We start from the raw sequence: 19,774 nt of genomic DNA, 5'->3' as shown, positions 1-19,774 counted from the left end.
TTGAAGCCACTTTACAGCAGTATGAGGCGAGCTGTGCCACAGAGGATTTTCTTGGTGTGTCTTGAGTCACTCATGGATCTGCTCCCACTCTGTGGCTCCTTATGTGCTTCGGCAGCTCCTGCCCTGAGGACCCTGGGGACCCGTACGCCCCCCTAACCCCCAGCAGGTCAACCCCTCCCTGCTCAAGCAGGGATCTGCTCTTGTTTATGCCTCCTGATGTTTTGCCTAGGTATCAACTGTTTGCCTCAGAACAGGAAAAATACAATAAGTGGTCTATTGTCAGAATTCGCAAAACAAATGAATCATCCTGGGTGAACTTCTCCAGAGTTTCCTGAAAACTGGCGTTTCCTGGAGTTTCACTCCAGCTAGGCAGCCAGTAGTAACCTGGCCCCATGTTGCCATCCAGCAAGCACTGCTTAGATGTGCACAGGTGGTCCCAACAGCAGCAGGAGCTTGAGGGTGCACCCACGTAGCAAGAGAGACCCCAGGCCCCCCATGTCCCAGGACAAACTCAGAGAAATTATTTTTTCTTTTCTTTCTTTTTTTAAGACTTTTTGTTTATGTATTCATGAGAGACACAGAGAGAGAGGCAGAGACACAGGCAGAGGGAGAAGCAGGATCCCTGCAGGGAGCCTGATGCAGGACTCGATTCCAGGACCCCGGGATCATGACCTGAGCCGAAGGCAGACACTCAACCACTGAGCCACCTAGGTGTCCCAGGAAAATGTTTTTCATATCACGGGACATGAAGATGTAGCCGACTCCTGACAGCTTTCTGCTCTAGCCTGATGATCTGGCGTGTTTTACGTATGGCACTCTAGTGTCCATGTTCCAGCTGAAAGAGCATGGACTAGAACCTGGGCAGAAGATGTGTGTGTCTGTCATGAATGAATAAATAAAATCCTTTTAAAAGAAAAGGATAAAAAAGAAAAACAGAAGGAAACAAACTGCACCTTTATTCTAGGCAGAGGGAACAGCAATTACTAAAATTCCAGGGATAAATGAATGGTTTTGTTTTTATTTGCCTAACAAAAATTTACTGAGCACCTGCTACATGCCAGGCCCCCTCACAGGGGACTGTGCGCTCATCAATGAATACAAAAGAGGCTTTTTTTTTTTTGATCAACAGATAATTATAATACACCCCAACAATTGTTATGTTAGTATTAAGCTCCAGGGGTTCTGAGAGGTCAGTGGAAGACCATAGCATAAGAGTTACGGGGTGAGCAGGCCACAAACCAGCGTATGACAATTCTGTACTCTACAGAATTGCTTATTATTTTGTTGCAGTTTGGGTAACTACACTGAGTCCAGTATTTCTGGATGGTGCAAGAAGAGGCTCCCTAGATAGTATAGAGAATGTGCAATGGCCATCTTCCTTCTCATTTGACTAGAATGCTCTACCCAGAGCCCCAGAGCTCTACCCAACTGGTGGCCCCATGTCCTTGACCTGGAACCCTAGAAATCTCTGAAACAGAGGAGGAAGGAATGGAAACACACCTTCCAGCGGGGACCCCAGCCCTCTCTCACTAGCTCTTCTGCTCTCACTGTGCCAACAGATTGCCACAAGTCCTGCCAGACCTGCTTGTCATCTGGGAGGTGCACCACCTGTAAGGAAGGCCTGCAGGTCAACAGCCACGGAACCTGCATGCCTCACGAGGAATGCACCCACTCTGAGTACTGGGATGTGCAGGCTCTGAAATGCAAGCCCTGCCATGCTAAGTGCTTCCGCTGCACTGGGCCCACAGAGGAACAGTGTCACTCCTGCCCAAGGGACAGACTTCTTCTCAGTGAGTTACCTTTCCTCGGCTGAGGGCTGGCTCTTTCTTTCCCTCCAGCTGCAAAACTGGTGCCCAGGAGGTATTTGGTATCTTTCTAATTTTTCACTTTATATTTGGAAAATTTTCAAACCTACAGAAAAAACAAAAGTACAAAGAACATCACACATGTACCCTTCACCCACTCTGCCCACCCCTAATCTTGTACCCCATTTACTCAATCACTAGCTTACTCTTGCTCTCTCTCAATCTCCAATAAATATTTTCCGGATCATCTGAGGATGTGACCTACACATTGTGGCTCCTTTAGCTTTAATACTTTGGTCTGTATTTCCTAAAAATAGGGATGCTTTTTTACATAGCCATGGTACAGTTGTCGATGCAAGTGAATTTAACATCACTACTTTACTATATCATCTGTTTTATAAGTGTGGCAATTCCCCCTTGGAACAGGAGCCAGTTTCCAACCAGGTATTGCTCTCTGAAGCCCCCCTTAATCTGAAACATTTCCACAGACAGTTTTTCTACATCGTATCAACATTTTAGAAGAATATGGTCCCTGTCCGTCCATTGGAGCCTGTGTGAGGCTGCCCACGGCTGCATGGAGATGATGCATTCTCAGCCAGAATACTTCAACAGGGATGCTAGCTGTGGTCATCTGTTCAGAGTGCTGTCCAATGTCTCCATTGCTTAGTTACTATGTTCCCTTGGATTAATAAGCAGTTGGTGGAGAGACACTTTACAAACATGCGGGTACTCAGCCCCTCATCAGAATTTCCCCCGGCTTTTGCAACCAGTGATTAATAAATCTTCTGAAGTCTGGCATGGTCTGAGGCTGGCCACCTCCAGCAGATCATATTTGCAGGTTATCTCTGATGTGAAGCAATGCCCTCAGGTTTCCAGGGATAGCATGATTAGGCTTCACACAGGCATGTGAGAAAGAAAATGAAGCAAAATTCACTCAGCCAGAAGAAGGAGCAGTGGAGGAGCATGAGGAGCGGGGAGCGGGGAGAGAAATATGCCCAAGATCTGGAAAGTGTTAGCATCTATCTCCCCAACCCAGGAGACCTGAGAAGCAAGATACTCAGAGGGACATCGTCTCCTTCCTCCTGCATCCACCACTCCCACCATGGTTCACAGAGGGGAGCACAGAGAGGAGGTTTGGGAGACACATGTCATACCTGATATCAAGGCAGACTCTTTTCCTTCCTTGGCAGACACGATCTGCGTGCAGGACTGCCCCGAGGGCTACTACGCTGATGAGGACAGCCACCAGTGTGTCCCCTGCCACAACTCCTGTAGGACATGTGAAGGGAGACGCAGCACACAGTGCCTCTCCTGCCAACCAGGTTTATTCCAACTGGAAAAGGAGTGCCTCCTCTACTGCAGGGAAGGGTAAGGTGCTCCACACTCGTTTCCCAAAACCACTCTAGACAGCACTCTTGGCAAACTCATTTGGCAGACGAGGAAGCTAAATTCTACGACACCAGACTGAAGTCTCGGTGCTACTAAGAAATGAAGAGGAGAGTCCAACTGAGGTCTAATGGTCCCTAAAGGATATCAGCTCTACTGACCGGCTGGCTCAGTCGGTAGAGCACGCAACCCTTGATTTTGGGGTCATGAGTTTGAGCCTCACGTTGGATGTAGAGATTCTTAAATAAATATCTTTAAAAAAAAAAAAAAAAAAGGATTTCAGCTAGTTCATATAATGGATGAGGACAGAAGAGAGGCAGAGTGACCCAGTGAGATAACATTAAGGGTCGATTATCAAGTCAGAATCACGTGTCAAACTTCACTACTAATTTGAAGGTACAGGAGATCACAAGACAGAGGCAAAGCACTCTTCCCTTAGAGAAGTCTAAGACTATACATGTAGTTTCTTTCTCTTCTGCATTAGGATTTGTTCCGATCAGATTTAATAGGTGAAGTCTAAGTAATGTATGTGGGCACTGATTTTACAAAGGGAAAAATTTCAGTTAAATATTCCCACTTATACCCCTGGGATCCAGCTCTCTGCTCAACAGTCTACTTTTCCCTCTCCCTCTGCCCACCCCCATTCATGTTCTCTCTCACTCTCTCTCAAATAAATAACAGATCTTAAAAACAAAACAAATCTTAAAATACAAAAAGGAATGGATTCTTCCCATAGATTTCTTACCAAGAAAGTTAAAAGCACCTGAAAAAAAAACCTCTTATTTTTCATACATATTACTGCAACACACAGCACAAAGTCACACACCTCACCCCTCAAAAACAGCAGCCAAATTGATCCATGAAGAAAGGGCCCTACCCAACAAGGGAGGGAGATGGGGCCACCTGGCTTAGCTTTTATCTTCATTCCAGAAAATGCCTGAAAAGATCTGGATCCAATAAAAGTAATCTCCATCTCCCTCAAATCAAGTCATTAAATACTCTTTACACAAAAGGGTGTAATCCTGTGATCTAAATAGACTGTGGACCACGGAATTAAGAAGACAATTGTTCCGTTGTGAAGTGTGTGAAATTACCCACTGAGAAGAGAGGTACAGGTTGCCATAAATCTCTTTAATGGGGAACAAATGGGATATTAATGAGGTATTAGTGGAAATATTTAATAGAAATGGTTCCTCTTATAAAATCAATGTTCCTCTTGCACCGCATCAACTTCGTATGGTAAATCTCTTTGCCTTGAAAAGGCAGGTATATGATCCTCTGAACCTTTACTCACACACATAATTATCTTTTACCTCAGAGCAAGTTTTGGAAGCCTCCAATTAATGTTTGTGCTTGTGCGCAAAATCTGATTCAAGGTATTGAGGTTCTGGAGATTGCATTGCCACATCACACAAGTCATCGAAGGAAGAAGCGGTGTTGTACTCTTTTAATCATGTCTAGTCCACCCTCCACTGTCTTGTCCTCTGATAATTTTTAAGACCTATGGTGTATTAAAAAAGTAAAATGGTGTATTAATAAGCTCTCTTCCTCACAGTCCCTACTAATGCTTTTCATCTTAAAAACAACTCATCACATTAGTAACTTTAGTAAAGAACATGTACGCTGCTTTGGAGTTTACAAAGAATTTCTACTCAGAATATATATTTTTTTCAGAATATATTTTTAAACTATGATTTGGTTCTCCAACAATCCTCAGAGATTGATTTATTCTCCCCATTTTACAGATGAGAAACTTGAGGCTCAAGGAACTTAAGTGACTTGCCCAAAGTCACAAGGCCACTAATACATAGTAGGGCCACGATGGGAAATCAGATCTTCTGACTTCAAGCCCATGTATTCTCTGTGTGGGAAAATGTGGGTTTCTACCTTTTCCGGTGGCTCTCTTTCGGACCTTCTGTTCTGTGGTCTTTATCAGCTCTTCAGTTCGTGATTGATGTTTTCTTTGTCCTCCCTTCATCACCCTGTCTTTTACTGATTGGGCAATAATTGCTTCTCACCTCACTGCAGAAGGTAAAGCAAGGCCTGATTTGCCACAAGCCAGGCCACTGAGGTACAAGAGCCTCGCTCAGGTCAGTGACAGGTGGCTAGGTAGAGGCAGGCTCAGCACTACCTAGCCTGGGTTTTAGTTTCCAACGAATTAGAAGAAATGAAATAAATTCTAAGGAAACTAATGTAGCAAATAGTTTCACATCAGAGAAGCCAAGGGCAAACCTTCCAGTTTCTAGGATAGTTTAAGTGTGCCAGTGTCCAGAGATGCCAAGAAGGATCAGATGACCCATAGAAGCTCATCTTTGCCAATGATTTCTTTTCTCTCTTCTATCTTACTGGAAATTTTTTTTTACTTACTTTGCCCTGCTTTGTTATAGCAGGTATGTAACAGATATGCTCAAATCACAGTAGCCTGCTTCACAAGCTTGACATTAAGCCAACCGTCTAAATTCTCTGAGCCTCCTTTGTAAAATAGGGATTGGGTTTGCTTTTAGATTTAATCATATGATTCATAATTATCACTAATATGTGCTACTTATAATGAACCCGGCACTGTTCTAACAATTTTCTCAATAATAACTTACTTAATTTTACCTACTAACATTAGCCTCATATTACAGACTTGAGGCACAGGGACGTTGTGTGACTTGCTCGGGGTCGCACAGCTCATAAGTGGAATTGCTTGGCTTTGACTCCATGCAGTTTGTTCCAAAAGGCAAGCTCCCGACTTCCATGCTCTAGTGTCTCAATTTAGGTTCATTAAGGTGAATTGATGTTTATGAATTCCCCAGTGCATGGTCAGTTATGTAGTAAAAAGTTGATGAACAGTGATTATGGTTCTCTCTAGCCTCCAAAATTTTTTTCAGAGGTTACATCTATTATTACGTAAACACTAGCATCACTCATGTCACCTCTTATTTCACAATAGAGGTTTTTTAAAACTGAGAAACTAGAAGAATCACTCAGAGGCACTAGAAACAGCTCCCATACCCTGATCCCATTCAATAACACTTGAAACTTGAATTTTCCAGTGGAGAAGCATATGGGTATAGAGAAGGCAAAAGTAGGGAATAATTATTGTGGCTCCGCTACATATGATAAGTCCTTTTGTGTCCTTACATAATTTAATACAAATAGAAGGGGTGGGATTGTAGTGCCCAATTTGAAGATAAGAAAACTGAGGGCAGCCTGGGTGGCTCAGAGGTTTAGCGCCGTCTTTCGCCCGGGGTGTGATCCTGGGGCCCCGGGATCGAGTCCCACATCGGGCTCCCTGCATGGAGCCTGCTTCTCCCTCTGCCTGTGTCTCTGCCTCTCTCTCCCTCTCTCTGTCTCTCATGAATAAATAAATAATTTTTTAAAAAAGAAAAAAGATAAGAAAACTGAGAGTCATTATATTTATTAGTATCATTACAGGCAAACCCTGGAGATACTGTGGTTCACTTCCAGACCACTGCAATAAAGCAAATACCGCAACAGAGCAAGTCAAGGGAAGTTTCAGGTTTCCTAGTGTATATATATAAAAGTTAGGCTTACACCACACTGTAGTCCATTAAGTATGCAGTAGCATTAAGCCTAGAAGAGTGAGATCCATACCTGACTTTAAAAATACTTGATTGCTAAAAAATGCTAACCGTCATCAGAGCTTTCAGTAATCCCTGATCACAGATCCCCATAAAAAGTGTAACAGGGATCCCTGGGTGGCGCAGCGGTTTAGCGCCTGCCTTTGGCCCAGGGCGCGATCCTGGAGACCCGGGATCGAATCCCACATCAGGCTCCCGGTGCATGGAGCCTGCTTCTCCCTCTGCCTGTGTCTCTGCCTCTCTCTCTCTGTGTGTGTGTGACTATCATAAATAAATAAAAATTTAAAAAAAAAAGTGTAACAATAATGAAAAATTTGAACTATTGAGAATTACCAAAATGTGAAAAAGGACGTGAAGTGAGCAGATGCTATCGGAAAAACAGCACCGATAGACTTGCTCTGTGCAGGGTTGCCACATACCTTTGGTTTGTAAAAAGCATGATATTTGCGAAGCGCAATGAAGCACAGCGTAATAAAATGAGGTGTGCCTATGGGAATGGATCTACTGAGTCAATTTTATGAGGAGAGTCTTAAGTCACCCCACTTGGGAACAAACACTGTCCCACTAACCATGATTTTTCCACCACACCCAACTTTTTTTTTATTCTTTTATTGGAGTTCTACTTGCCAATATATAGCATAACACCCAGTGCTCATCCCGTCAAGTGCCCCCCTCAGTGCCTGTCACCCAGTCACCCCCACCCCCCGCCCACCTCCCCTTCCACTACCTCTTGTTCATTTCCCAGAGATAGGAGTCTCTCATGTTCCATCACCCTCACTGATATTTCCCACTCATTTTCTCTCCCTTCCCCTTTAATACCTTTCACTATTTTTTATATTCCCCAAATGAATGAGACCATATAATGTTTGTCCAATTGACTTACTTCACTCAGCATAATACCCTCCAGTTCCATCCACGTTGAGGCAAATGGTGGGTATTTGTCATTTCTAATGGCTGAGTAATATTCCATTGTATACATAGACCACAGCTTCCTTATCCATTCATCTTTCGATGGACACCGAGGCTCCTTCCACAGTTTGGCTATTGTGGATATTGCTGCTAGAAACATCGGGGTGCAGGTGTCCTGCCATTTCACTGCATCTGTATCTTTGGGGTAAATCCCCAGCAGTGCAATTGCTGGGTCCTAGGGCAGATCTATATTTAACTCTTTGAGGAACCTCCACACAGTTTTCCAGAGTGGCTGCACCAGTTCACATTCCCACCAAAAGTGCAAGAGGGTTCCCCTTTCTCCACATCCTCTCCAACATTTGTTGTTTTCTGTCTTGTTAATTTTCCCCATTCTCACTGGGGTGAGGTGGTATCTCATTGTGGTTTTGATTTGTATTTCCCTGATGGCAAGTGATGCAGAGCATTTTCTCATGTGCTTGTTGGCCATGTCTAGGTCTTCTTTGGTGAAATTTCTGTTCATGTCTTTTGCCCATTTCATGATTGGATTGTTTGTTTCTTTGCTGTTGAGTTTAATAAGTTATTTCTAGATCTTGGATACTAGCCCTTTATCTGATATGTCATTTGCAAATATCTTCTCCCATTCTGTAGGTTGTCTTTTAGTTTTGTTGACTGTATCCTTTGCTGTGCAAAAGCTTCTTATCTTGATGAAGTCCCAATAGTTCATTTTTGCTTTTGTTTCTTTTGCCTTCGTGGATGTATCTTGCAAGAAGTTACTGTGGCCGAGTTCAAAAAGGGTGTTGCCTGTGTTCTCCTCTAGGATTTTGATGGAATCTTGTCTCACATTTAGATCTTTCATCCATTTTGAGTTTATCTTTGTGTCTGGTGCAAGAGAGTGGTCTAGTTTCATTCTTCTGCATGTGGATGTCCAATTTTCCCAGCACCATTTATTGAAGAGACTGTCTTTCTTCCAATGGATAGTCTTTCCTCCTTTATCGAATATTAGTTGACCATAAAGTTGAGGGTCCACTTCTGGGTTCTCTATTCTGTTCCATTGATCTATGTGTCTGTTTTTGTGCCAGTACCACACTGTCTTGATGACCACAGCTTTGTAAAACAACCTGAAATCTGGCATTGTGATGCCCCCAGCTATGGTTTTCTTTTTTAAAATTCCCCTGGCTATTCGGGGTCTTTTCTGATTCCACACAAATCTTAAGATTATTTGTTCCAACTCTCTGAAGAAAGTCCATGGTATTTTGATAGGGATTGCATTAAAAGTGTAAATTGCCCTGGGTAGCATTGACATTTTCACAATATTAATTCTTCCAATCCATGAGCATGGAATATTTTTCCATCTCTTTGTGTCTTCCTCAATTTCTTTCAGAAGTGTTGTGTAGTTTTTAGAGTATAGATCCTTTACCTCTTTGGTTAGGTTTATTCCTAGGTATCTTCTGCTTTTGGGTGCAATTGTAAATGGGATGGACTCCTTAATTTCTCTTTCTTCAGTCTCATTGTGAGTGTATAGAAATGCCACTGACTTCTGGGCATTGATTTTGTATCCTGCCACACTGCCGAATTGCTGTATGAGTTCTAGCAATCTTGGGGTGGAGTCTTTGGGTTTTCTATGTACAGTATCATGTCATCTACAAAGAGGGAGAGTTTGACTTCTTCTTTGCCAATTTGAATGCCTTTTATTTCTTTTTGTTGCCTGATTGCTGAGGCCAGGACTTCTAGTACTATGTTGAATAGCAATGGTGAGAGTGGACATCCCTGTCATGTTCCTGATCTTAGGGGAAAGGCTCCCAGTGTTTCCCCATTGAGAATGATATTTGCCATGGGCTTTTTGTAGATGGCTTTTAAGATGCTGAGGAATGTTCTCTCTATAGAGTTTCTCTATAAAACTCTCTGAAGAGTTTTGATCAGGAATGGATGCTGTATTTTGTCAAATGTTTTCTCTGTACCTACTGAGAGGATCATATGGTTCTTGTGTTTTCTCTTGTTGATATGCTCTATCACACTGATTGCTTTACACATGTTGAACCAGCCTTGCATCGCAGGGATAAATCCCACTTGGTCATGGTGAATAATCCTCTTAATGTACTGTTGGATCCTTGTTGAGAATTTTTGCATCTGTGTTCATCAGGGATATTGGTCTATAATTCTCCTTTTTGGTAGGGTCTTTGGTTTTGGAATCAAGGTGATGCTGGCCTCATAAAACGAGTTTGGAAGTGTTCTGTCTCTTTCTATCTTTTGGAACAGCTTTAGTAGAATAGGTATTGTTTCTTCTTTAAACATTTGATAGAATTCCCCTGGGAAGCCATCTGGCCCTGGACTTTTGTGTCTTTGGAGGTTTTTGATGACTGCTTCAATTTCATCCCTGGCTATTGGCCTTTTCAGGTTTTCTATTTCTTCCTGTTCCAGTTTTGGTAATTTGTAGTTTTCCAGAAATGCGTCCATTTCTTCTAGATTGCCTAATTTATTGGCGTATAATAAACGGCTCATAATATGTTTTTAAAATCGTTTGTATTTCCTTGGTATTGGTTGTGATCTCTCCTCTTTCATTCGTGATTTTAATAATTAGATCTTTTCTCTTTTGTTTTTAATGAGGCTGGCTAATGGTTTATCTATCTTATTATTCTTTCAAAGAACCAACTCCTGGTTTTGTTGATCTGTTCTACAGTTCTTCTGTTCTCTATTTCATTGAGTTCTGCTCAAATCTTTATTAACTCTCTTCTTCTGTTGGGTGTAGGTTTTATTTGCTGTTCTTTCTCCAGTTCCTTTAGGTGCAAGGTTAACTTGTGTATTTGAGGTTTTTCCAGTTTTTTGAGGGATGCTTGTATTGTGATGTATTTCCTTCTCAGGACTGCTTTTGCTGTATCCCCAAGATTTTGAACAGTTGTATCTTCATTCTCATTAGTTTCCATGAATCTTTTTAATTCTTCTCTAATTTCCTGGTTGACCCTTTCATCTTTTAGCAGGATGGTCTTTAACCTCCACGTGTTTTTTTTATTATTATTTTATTCATGAGAGAGAGAGAAAGAGAGAGAGAGAGAGAGAGAGAGAGGCAGAGACACAGGCAAAGGGAGAAGCAGGCTCCGTGCAGTGAGCCTGATGTGGGACCCGATCCCGGGTCTCCAAGATCATATCCCGGGCCAAAGGTGGCACCAAACCACTGGGCCATCGGGGCTGTCCACGTGTTTGAATTTCTTCCAAATTTCTTCTTGTGATTGAGTTCTAGTTTCAAAGCATTATGATCTGAAAATATGCAGGGGACAATCCCAATCTTTTGGTATGGGTTAAGACCTGATTTGTGACCCAGTATGTGGTCTATTCTGGAGAAAGTTCAATGTGCACTTGAGGAGAATGTGTATTCAGTTGTGTTTGGATGTAAAGTTCTGTAAATATCTGTGAAATCCATCTGGTTTAAAGCTCTTGTTTCTTTGGAGATGTTGTGCTTAGGATATCTGTCATTTGTAGAAAGTGTCGTGTTAAAGTCTCCCAGTATAAGTGTATTATTATTGAAATATGTCTTAACTTTGGTTATTAATTGATTGATATACTTGGCAGCTCCCACATTGGGGACATAAATATTCTTGATTGTTAGGTCCTCTTGTTGGATAGATCCTTTAAGTATGATATAGTGTCCCTCTTCATCTCTTACTACAGTCTTTTGGGTAAACTTCAATTTATCTGATATGAGGATTGCTACCCCTGCTTTCTTTTGAGGACCATTTGAATGGTAAATGGTTCTCCAACCTTTTATTTTCGGGCTGTAGTTGTCCTTAGGTCTAAAATGAGTCTCTTATAGACAGCAAATAGACGGGTCTTGCTTTTTTATCCCGTCTGAAACTCTGCGCCTTTTGATGGGATCATTAAGCCCATTCATGTTCAGAGTTACTATTGAAAGATATGAATTTAGTGTCATCATAATACCTATTCAGTCCCTGTTTTTGTGGGTTATTTCTTTGGGCATCCTCTTTCTTTTACAGAGTTCCCCTTAATATTTCTTGCAGAGCTGGTTTGATGGTCACATATTCTTTCAGTTTCTGCTTATCTTGGAGGCTCTTTATCTCTCCTTCTATTCTGAATGAGAGCCTTGCTGGATGAAGTATTCTTGGCTGCATGTTCTTCTCATTTAGGACCTTGAATATATCCTGCCAGCCCTTTCTGGCCTGCCAGGTCTCTGTAGAGAGGTCTGCTGTTAATCTAATATTTCTCCCCATATAAATTAGGGATCTCTTGTCTCTTGATGCTTGAAGGATTTTCTCTTTATCTTTGGAATTTGCAAATTTCACTATTAGATGTCAAGGTGTTGAATGGTTTTTCTTGATTTTAGGGGGGGAAACCTCTCTATCTTCTGGATCTGAATCTGTTTCCCTCCCCAAGTTAGGGAAGTTCTCAGCTATGATTTGTTCAAATACACTTTCTGGTCCTCTGTCCCCTTTGGCGCCCTCTGAAACCCCAATTAAATGTAGATTTTTCCTTCTGAGGCTGTCATTTATTTCCCTTAACCTTTCCTCATAATCTTTTAATTATTTTTCTCTTTTTTCCTCAGCTTCCTTCCTTGCCATCAACTTGTCTTCTATGTCACTCACTCTTCCACCTCATTAACCCTTATCGTTAGGACCTCCAGTTTGGATTGCATCTCATTTAATTGATTTTTTTTTTAAGATTTATTTATTTATGATAGACATAGAGAGAGAGAGAGGCAGAGACACAGGAGGAGGGAGAAGCAGGCTCCATGCCGGAAGCCCGACATGGGACTTGATCCCGGGACTCCAGGATCACACCCTGGGCCAAAGGCAGGTGCTAAACTGCTGAGCCACCCAGGGATCCCCCATTTAATTGATTTTTAATTTTGGCCTGATTAGATCTAAATTCTCCAGTCATGAAGTCTCTTGAATCCTTTATGCTTTTTACCAGAGCCACCAGTAGCTTTATAACTGTGCTTCTGAATTGGCTTTCTGACATCGAACTTTAATTCAAATTCTGTAACTCTGTGGGAGACAGTACGGTTTCTGATTCTTTCTTGAGTGGTGAGTTCTCTTTCTAGTCATTTTGCTCAGTGCAGAGTGGCTAAAAACAAGTTGTACTGGAAAAAGGAAGGAAAAAAAAGAGAAAAAAGAAAAATAAAAAACAAATAAAAACAAAAAATAAGGAGGGGTATCCTCTGGTTCTATATACTGTAAATCCCTCGACTTTCCCTGGAGCTTTCTAGCGCTGCTCAGCCAAGAACTTGCTCTTCCCCTGTCCTTCCAGCTGGTCTTCGGGGGAGGGGCCGGCTGTGCTGATTCTCAGGTGTGTGCACCTGGGGGAGCTGCCCCACCCCCTGCCAGGTGCAGGGCTCAGTGGGAGCTGTTTATCCTGTGAGGCCCCTGCTCCCTGGCGGCCCCGCCCCTCCCAGGCACAGGGTGACACCAGGAGGAACAAGCACAGTGGCAGCGGCAGCTCCCCAGCCCTGGAGTCAGCTCCCGCAGGAACTCCCGCAGCCCCCAGTCCGCAGGGGCCTGGACACTCCGGGGCGGGGCGCTGACCTGCACAGCTCGGGGCCGCCTGGAGGTGGCAGGAGGTCCTCGCTGTCCTGTGCCCTCCCCGCCTCTGCCTGTCCCGGGGGGAGCGCCAGATCCTGGGCTGTGTCCCCGGTGCCCTGGGCTCCCCGGCCTGCGCCGCTGGAATCGCGCTCCCGGGGCCGTGCAGCCCCCTCTGTGGAGCCGCCGCCTGTGCTACTCCCGGGGCCCCGCCGGGCGCTGCAGCCCTTTAGGGAGCTCGGTCTGCGTGGTGCGGTGCGCTGTCCCCCAGGCGCCCCTCCTCTGTTAGTGACCCCGGGAACCTGGGGGCTCCACTGCCCCTCCTGGGATCCTGCCCAAGTTCCCTGCAGCGCCTTTCCATCCGGGAAGATTGTTAAAGTTCCTGCTTCTCCTGGCCTGGACTTTCCTGTCCTGGGGGCTCTCGCCGCCCCCCTTAGCCCGCCCCTCCCCCACTGGAGTCTTTTTAATTTCTTTTATTTTTTCCACCTTCCTACCTTGATAGAAGCGCGAACTCTTCTCTCTGTAGCGTTCCAGCTGTTCTCTCTTTAAATCTCAGGCCGAAGTCGTAGGTTTTCAGGATGACTTGAAAGTTATCTAGGGAAGTTGGTGGGGCCAGGTGACCCGGGGACCCTACTCCTCCGCGATCTTGCCTTCTCCCACCACACCCAACTTAAGAGCAAAGCCCCGGATTCATTCTTTGCTTCCCCCCTTGGTTTCAGGTACTACGCAGAAATCTCCACTGGACGGTGCGAGAGGTGCAGCAAGAGCTGCAAGGCATGCCAGGGCCCGGGGCCCGCCGACTGCCTGTCCTGCGATACATTTTTCTTTCTGCTCCGCTCCGAGGGAGAGTGTCACCCCACCTGCCCAGAGCATTACTACGCGGAGCAAAAAACCAAGACGTGTGAGAGATGCCACCCAACCTGCGACAAATGCGAAGGTGAGGGCGTATCTGTCATTTTACATATATGAATGGAAAAATAGGATTCCTTCGCGCTTGGTCCGTCTTTTTTCATCACCTGTAGAGCTTCCTCTGGCTTGCCAATCCAGCCAGTCGCCCCCAGCATCAGCAGCATCCTCTGTCGGGCTCATCTTCTGCATCTGCCCCCCACCCTGGGCTGCCCTGCGCTATACTACTCTCTTCAGACCCTCCCATCCGCAGGCTTCATCTCCCCCAAGACGTGTTTCCCACCTGCTCTGCCCTCCTCTACTTGTTGAACTTGGAATCTGTCTAGGGAGTTTTATTTTTCTCATTTCAACAACTGCTTGAGATGTCTGTCTCCAGCTCTCCTGAGCTCCATTCTTACTTTCCTGATACCTACTTTTCTGTCCCAGAGAACTCTTCAATCAACATGTCCCAGAGTAAACACAATCTGGGCTTCCTCTGATAGTCACTCTTTCTGTCAATGGACCTGCTCTCCAACACTTACATAGTAAGTGCTCATTAAGTGTTTGCTGAATGAATGAATGAATGAATGAACCCGAGATAAACAAATCCCAAAGTCTTTTTTTCAGATTGGAAATTTTTCAGTTATTAGATCTCCAAATGTTGCTTTTCCACACTTTCCTCTATTCTCCTTTGCTGGAATTCCTTATTTAACATTACTCAGACTTTCCTGATCTCTAGGTCTCCTACATGCTGTTTTGTTTTTATTTCTTTCACTCTCTATAGTTTATACTAGGTTAATTCTTCAGTGCTTTATTCCATTTCTCCAGTTTGTTCTCTGTGTTTAAAGTTCAGCCCATCTATCATTTTAGTTTTATTTAAGTGATTTACTTTTAAATTATTTCTTTTTATATCCATATCTTTTTGTTTCACATCTTCCCATTTGTGTTTCCTTATTTATCATTTCTTTATAGATATCATGACTTCATTTATTCTTTGAATACCTTCAACATACTGATTTTTAAAACTTTGTCAAATTTCTCTATAAAATTGAGGGATACCTGGTGGCTCAGTCAGTTAAGCATCTGCCTTCTGCTCAGGGCATGATCCCAGGGCCCTGGGGTTGAGACTGCTCAGTGGGGAGTCTGCTTGTCCTTCTCCCTCTGCCCCTCACCCCTGCTTGTGCTCTCTCTTGCGTGCATTCTGCTCTCTCTTAAATAAATAGAAATATTTTTTTAATTCTCTATAAAATTGGTATTTTTTAAAGTAAATTCATGTTCTAATTGTTGATTGTGTTTGTCATCTTAATGTTCATTTTTTCCATATACTTTGGATTTTTGGCCTTACGTTCCTTTTGAATGAGAAATTTCATCTCTCTCTCTCTCTCTCTCCCCCTTTACCCTTACTCCTGTCAGTCTAGCAGTTTTTTGGTTAACACTACCCCTGCCTCCCTCCCTGGAACGCAGTCCAGAAACAGGACATCTCAGCATTCCTGAAGGGGATACTGACAACAGTGCAGATGCCATCAGCAATGCAACTGGCAGTCCCTCTCTTTACTTTGTAGTATCACTGCCTTATTTCAAACTCATATCTCCCCTTACTTGAGTTATTCACCAATCTCTAGTTGGTCTTCTTGCTTCCAGTATTAGCCATTCTATAACCAACTAGTCCTCCATTATGTTCTCAGATTGATCCTTCTATGTGACAAAAAAACATAATAATATTTCTCTGCTTAAAAATGACTTTCCAATGGGCCCTAAGTGGCTCAGTTGGTTAAGCATCCAACTCTTGGTTTTGGCTCAGGATCTGATCTCAGGGTCCCAAGATTAAGCCCAACATCAAGCTCCACACTCAGTACAGAGTCTGCTTATCTCTCCCTCTGCTCCTCCCCCATGCTTGTTTAAATTCTCTTTCTCAAATAAATGATAAAACTTTAAAAAAAAAAAAGTGACTCTCCATTGATTTTTGGATAGAATCTTAGTAACTCTGCATATGAGGTTCTTCATCTAGGACTCACCTCACTCCTCACCACTTCCTCCACCACCTTCTATAACCAGGTATAATCAGTTACTGCAAATTTGAGCAAACCTTGCCCTTTCTCCTTCCTGAATACTTTCTCCAGCCTGATTTGCCTGGCTACCTCTTTCTAATCCATTAGTCAGCATTTCCTCTACAAAACCTTCCTTAATCCCTCTGTTCTGTGTTCCTTTAGTACTCTGCATTCATTAATCTACTTATGTATTCAACAAATCTTTACTTTACAGTATGGCCCAGACAATGATTCAGCTGTGAACAAGGCAGTCAGGTCTCTGGAGTCCAGAGGGCATATTTTATGTTATTTATTCTTTATCTCTCTCTGTGTGTCTAAACTGAGGTCCTCAAAGGCACAAATTAATATGTCTCACTTACCTTTGTGTCTCTAGCACTTAGCACAGACATAGGGGTAGGCAGTGGTGGCAGCCAGTGGCGCCAAGGACACCTTCAGGAAACAGTGGTGGTGCCGAGTGGGGAGCTCCGGCTGGGCTAAGACAGCAGCTACCACAGTCCAAGACACATCTAGGATGGTGGCGTTCTGTCTTCTGTCAGCCTCTGTCTCAGGCCCATCATGAAGGTGACCATCAACATGGCCCTCCACAGCTGAAGCAGCCAAGGAAGTGCTGAAAAGACTTACGACCATGGTGCACGATCACTAGGTCTCCACCCTGCAGATTTCTATGAGCACCATGGACTTCATCCACTCGGAAGGCAAGGTAGACAAGAATCTGGTCACCTCTTTCCTGGCCTGCCTCCATGGCAAGGTCATTAAGCTTAGTGACTTCCTCCAAGTCAAGGTGCATGCCGCCAAGTTCAAAATCAATTTCCTCACATGCCAGAGAACTCTTTCTTCCATGACACAAAGGATGAGGATGAAATGCTACCCAGAGAGAGGCCAGGCATCTGTCACTTGGAGGGGGCTGCCCTGCAAATTATTTGCCCTGAGGAGTCAGCTCAGCAAGTTGGTCATGGTCAAAGTGCTTGATAAGTCAGGGGAAATATGGAACATGGACATCCCCATGCTGGATCCCCAATGGGAGGAGACGACAGGCCAGAACTTCCACACCTCCAATTTCGGGAACACTTGAACTTCCAAGCCAAGGTTGCATACTGCAAGTACATACATGGGCTTCATCCAAGCCCTGAGTGCCCTGTGCCACCGAAGGTCGTGTAGAAAGGCAAGGAGTGCCAGGCCACTGCCACTACATAAGGTTTCTCTTGATTCTGGGCACCTGGGTGGCTCAGCCAGTTAAGTGTCTGCCTTCAGCTCAGGTAGGGTGCTGGGATTGAGCCCCTTTGGGCTCCCTGCTCCGTGGAGAGTCTGTTTCTCCCTCTCCTTCTGCCTTCCTCCCCTCCTGCTCATGTTCTCTATCTCAAATAAATACATAAAATCTTAAAAAAAAAAAAAAAAAAGTTTCTCTGACTCCAGACACCTGAGTGATGCCTCACTGAGGAAATAACAGCTTGAGAGGCTTCAGGAGCTGGAACAGCCAAGAAGATAAAAGCACCAAGAGGAGGAGCAGAGAACAGAGCCAAGGAAAAGAAAAAAACAGGAAGAATTGGAGAGAGAAAGAAAAAGAGAGGAGGAGCTTCCCAAGAAGGAACAGAAGCAGAGGGGCCGTGAATTCTTTCCGAATCAGAAAAAGCCCAAGAAGTTACAAGCAGAAGAGCAGAAAAAGCTACAAGAGGAAGTGATGCTGGAAGAGTAGGAGCTGCTGCTCAGAGGAACCTGAGTCCATGGGGTTCCTTGCAGGGCTGCTGGGCTGAGCCAGGACACCTGCCCGCAAGGCGTGGTTGGTCTTGGTCTTGATATTTAGCTCCAGAACCACCTGTTCCTGCTTGGGGCTGCCACCTGTGCGTTTCTCTGAACCATGGAGTCAGTGTCACGACCCACCTCCCCACTTTCCTCGGCTGGTTATAACCATAACAAAAAAAAATAAGTCTAAATACCAAGAAGGAAAAAAAGCTGGAGAGAGTCCTCAATATTTTTTTATTATTTTAGAAGACTATCAGTGACATAAACATTATATTATTCTTAGCTGCAAAATGCTCAGACTAGTGGACAATGTAAACTAGCCTGGGAGTGGTCATACACTATTCATACCAGCCCTAGAATTTCTTCTGAGTAACTCCCAACATGGTGTACCAGCACCATCCAACTAAAACATAATACAAACCATACACACATTTAAATCTTTTCCAGTGGTCACATTTTAAAGAACAAAAATAAGTAAAATAAATTTTATAATATATGTATTTAGGCAATATATCCACAAAATAATCATTTGAACCTGTAATCAACCTAAAAACTAAGAATTTTTTTAAAGATTTTATTTATTTATTCATGAGAGATGCAGAGAGAGGCAGAGACATAGGCAGAGGGAGAAGCAGGCGCTTCAAGGGGAGCCCGATGTGGGACTCAATCCCTGGACCGAGGAGCCGGGATCACACCCTGAGCCAAAGGCAGACACTCAACCACTGAGCCACCGGGCGTCCCAAAGCTGAGAGTTTTTTTTATACAAAATCTTTGAAATCCGATGTTTATTTTACATGTACAGCACAACTCAAGCTGTACTAGCCACATTTCCAAGGCTCAGTAGCCACACGTGGCTGGTGGCTCCTACACTGGACAGCACATGTGTAATTTAGAGTAATGGTTTCAGATGGCATTTTAGCAGTGGTCCTTCTTCTTCAGGTGAAACCTTAAGCTGAATGCTATTGTGTAAACTGACCAGAGCAGGGCAGCCCAGATTGGAGCGTGGAGCACAGTTGGAATCTCAAGAGCCCCACTTCAAATCTGCTCATGGGCGCCGCCCCCCATACCACTTACAGGCAGTCCTTGAGACAAGTCCACAAAAACTCTGCCATACAGTGGCTCCCACCCTCCCCTATCTGCAGTTGACTCCAATCTTTGAAAAAGGGCCTTCTGAAAAATCTTGCATTAAGTAACCATTCATTTGTGTTGTCTTCTTTTTATTCCAGGGGCACCTATTGTTGCTGCTCAAAATTTCTAACCAGAATAAGATAAATGAGAGAATACATTGAATGGGGGGTTGGAGTGGGCGTGGGGTAAGAGGGTGGTGGAAAGTTGGCATTATCACTGGCCATATCATAGTAAATACGGTATTGGCTTTCCATTAGATTTTTTTTTTTTATATCATCATTACTAGACGTGTGGGGCCTTTATTCTAACTAGGATTGCCAGATAAAACACTCTGCTTTGATGTGCTAAATCTGACAACCCTAATCCCAATGCCCTAGGGCAGTGCAGTGGGCTGGAGCCCTTGAGTTTTTAATTAAGACCAGGCAACCATCATTAGGTAAATTAGTGTCTCAACCTCAGCCGGTCAAAACAGAACACTAGCTTTATAAGATTTTTTTTTTTGCAGGGATTATAGAAATTATTAGTGATCTTGTCAGCACAGTTTGAAAAACTATAAATTTCTTTAAGTAGGTTTGAGATTTCCTTGGTGGATTAAGGGAATTCTGAGGATTCTCAGTCCCAGAAGCTCATCAACAAATGCAGACAATGAAATACTATTCAGTGCTAAAAAGAGAAAAAGAAAGCTAAAACATTAGCTGTCATATTAAGAAATGAGGATGCACAAAATTTCCAGGAGAAAATTTAGCAAGCTAAATAAG

The 19,774-nt window shown here is 43.7% G+C and overlaps 1 protein-coding gene and 1 long non-coding RNA gene across 14 annotated transcripts in view; one reads left to right on the top strand and one right to left on the bottom strand.

The window, feature by feature from the left end:
- LOC119870832 overlaps positions 1–6,135 on the bottom strand; it is a 77,178-nt gene extending 71,043 nt beyond the window's left edge. For 2 of the 12 annotated variants that reach the window (XR_005354139.1, XR_005354133.1), the window contains exons 1-3: positions 5,786–6,133; positions 4,505–4,692; positions 1,800–1,911 (exon numbers count right to left, since the gene is read on the bottom strand). This is a non-coding gene — a long non-coding RNA (uncharacterized LOC119870832). Of the gene's footprint in view, positions 1–1,799; positions 1,912–4,504; positions 4,693–5,078; positions 5,214–5,785 lie in introns of all 12 variants that reach the window. The other 10 variants (XR_005354132.1, XR_005354138.1, XR_005354141.1 and 7 more) reach the window with 9 other exon arrangements.
- PCSK5 (proprotein convertase subtilisin/kexin type 5) overlaps positions 1–19,774 on the top strand; it is a 457,726-nt gene that overhangs the window by 424,746 nt on the left and 13,206 nt on the right. For both annotated transcript variants that reach the window (XM_038527061.1, XM_038527060.1), the window contains 3 exons: positions 1,560–1,790; positions 2,996–3,173; positions 13,935–14,152. In XM_038527061.1, coding sequence (XP_038382989.1) covers positions 1,560–1,790; positions 2,996–3,173; positions 13,935–14,152 — 627 coding nt within the window. The remainder of the gene's footprint in view (positions 1–1,559; positions 1,791–2,995; positions 3,174–13,934; positions 14,153–19,774) is intronic.

The sequence above is a fragment of the Canis lupus genome, chromosome 1 (assembly GCF_011100685.1).
Source record: "Canis lupus familiaris isolate Mischka breed German Shepherd chromosome 1, alternate assembly UU_Cfam_GSD_1.0, whole genome shotgun sequence".
NCBI classification, from domain to species: Eukaryota; Metazoa; Chordata; class Mammalia; order Carnivora; family Canidae; genus Canis; species Canis lupus.
The sequence above is the reverse complement of the archived record's forward strand: the minus strand, read 5'-3'. Positions and strand labels throughout refer to the sequence as shown.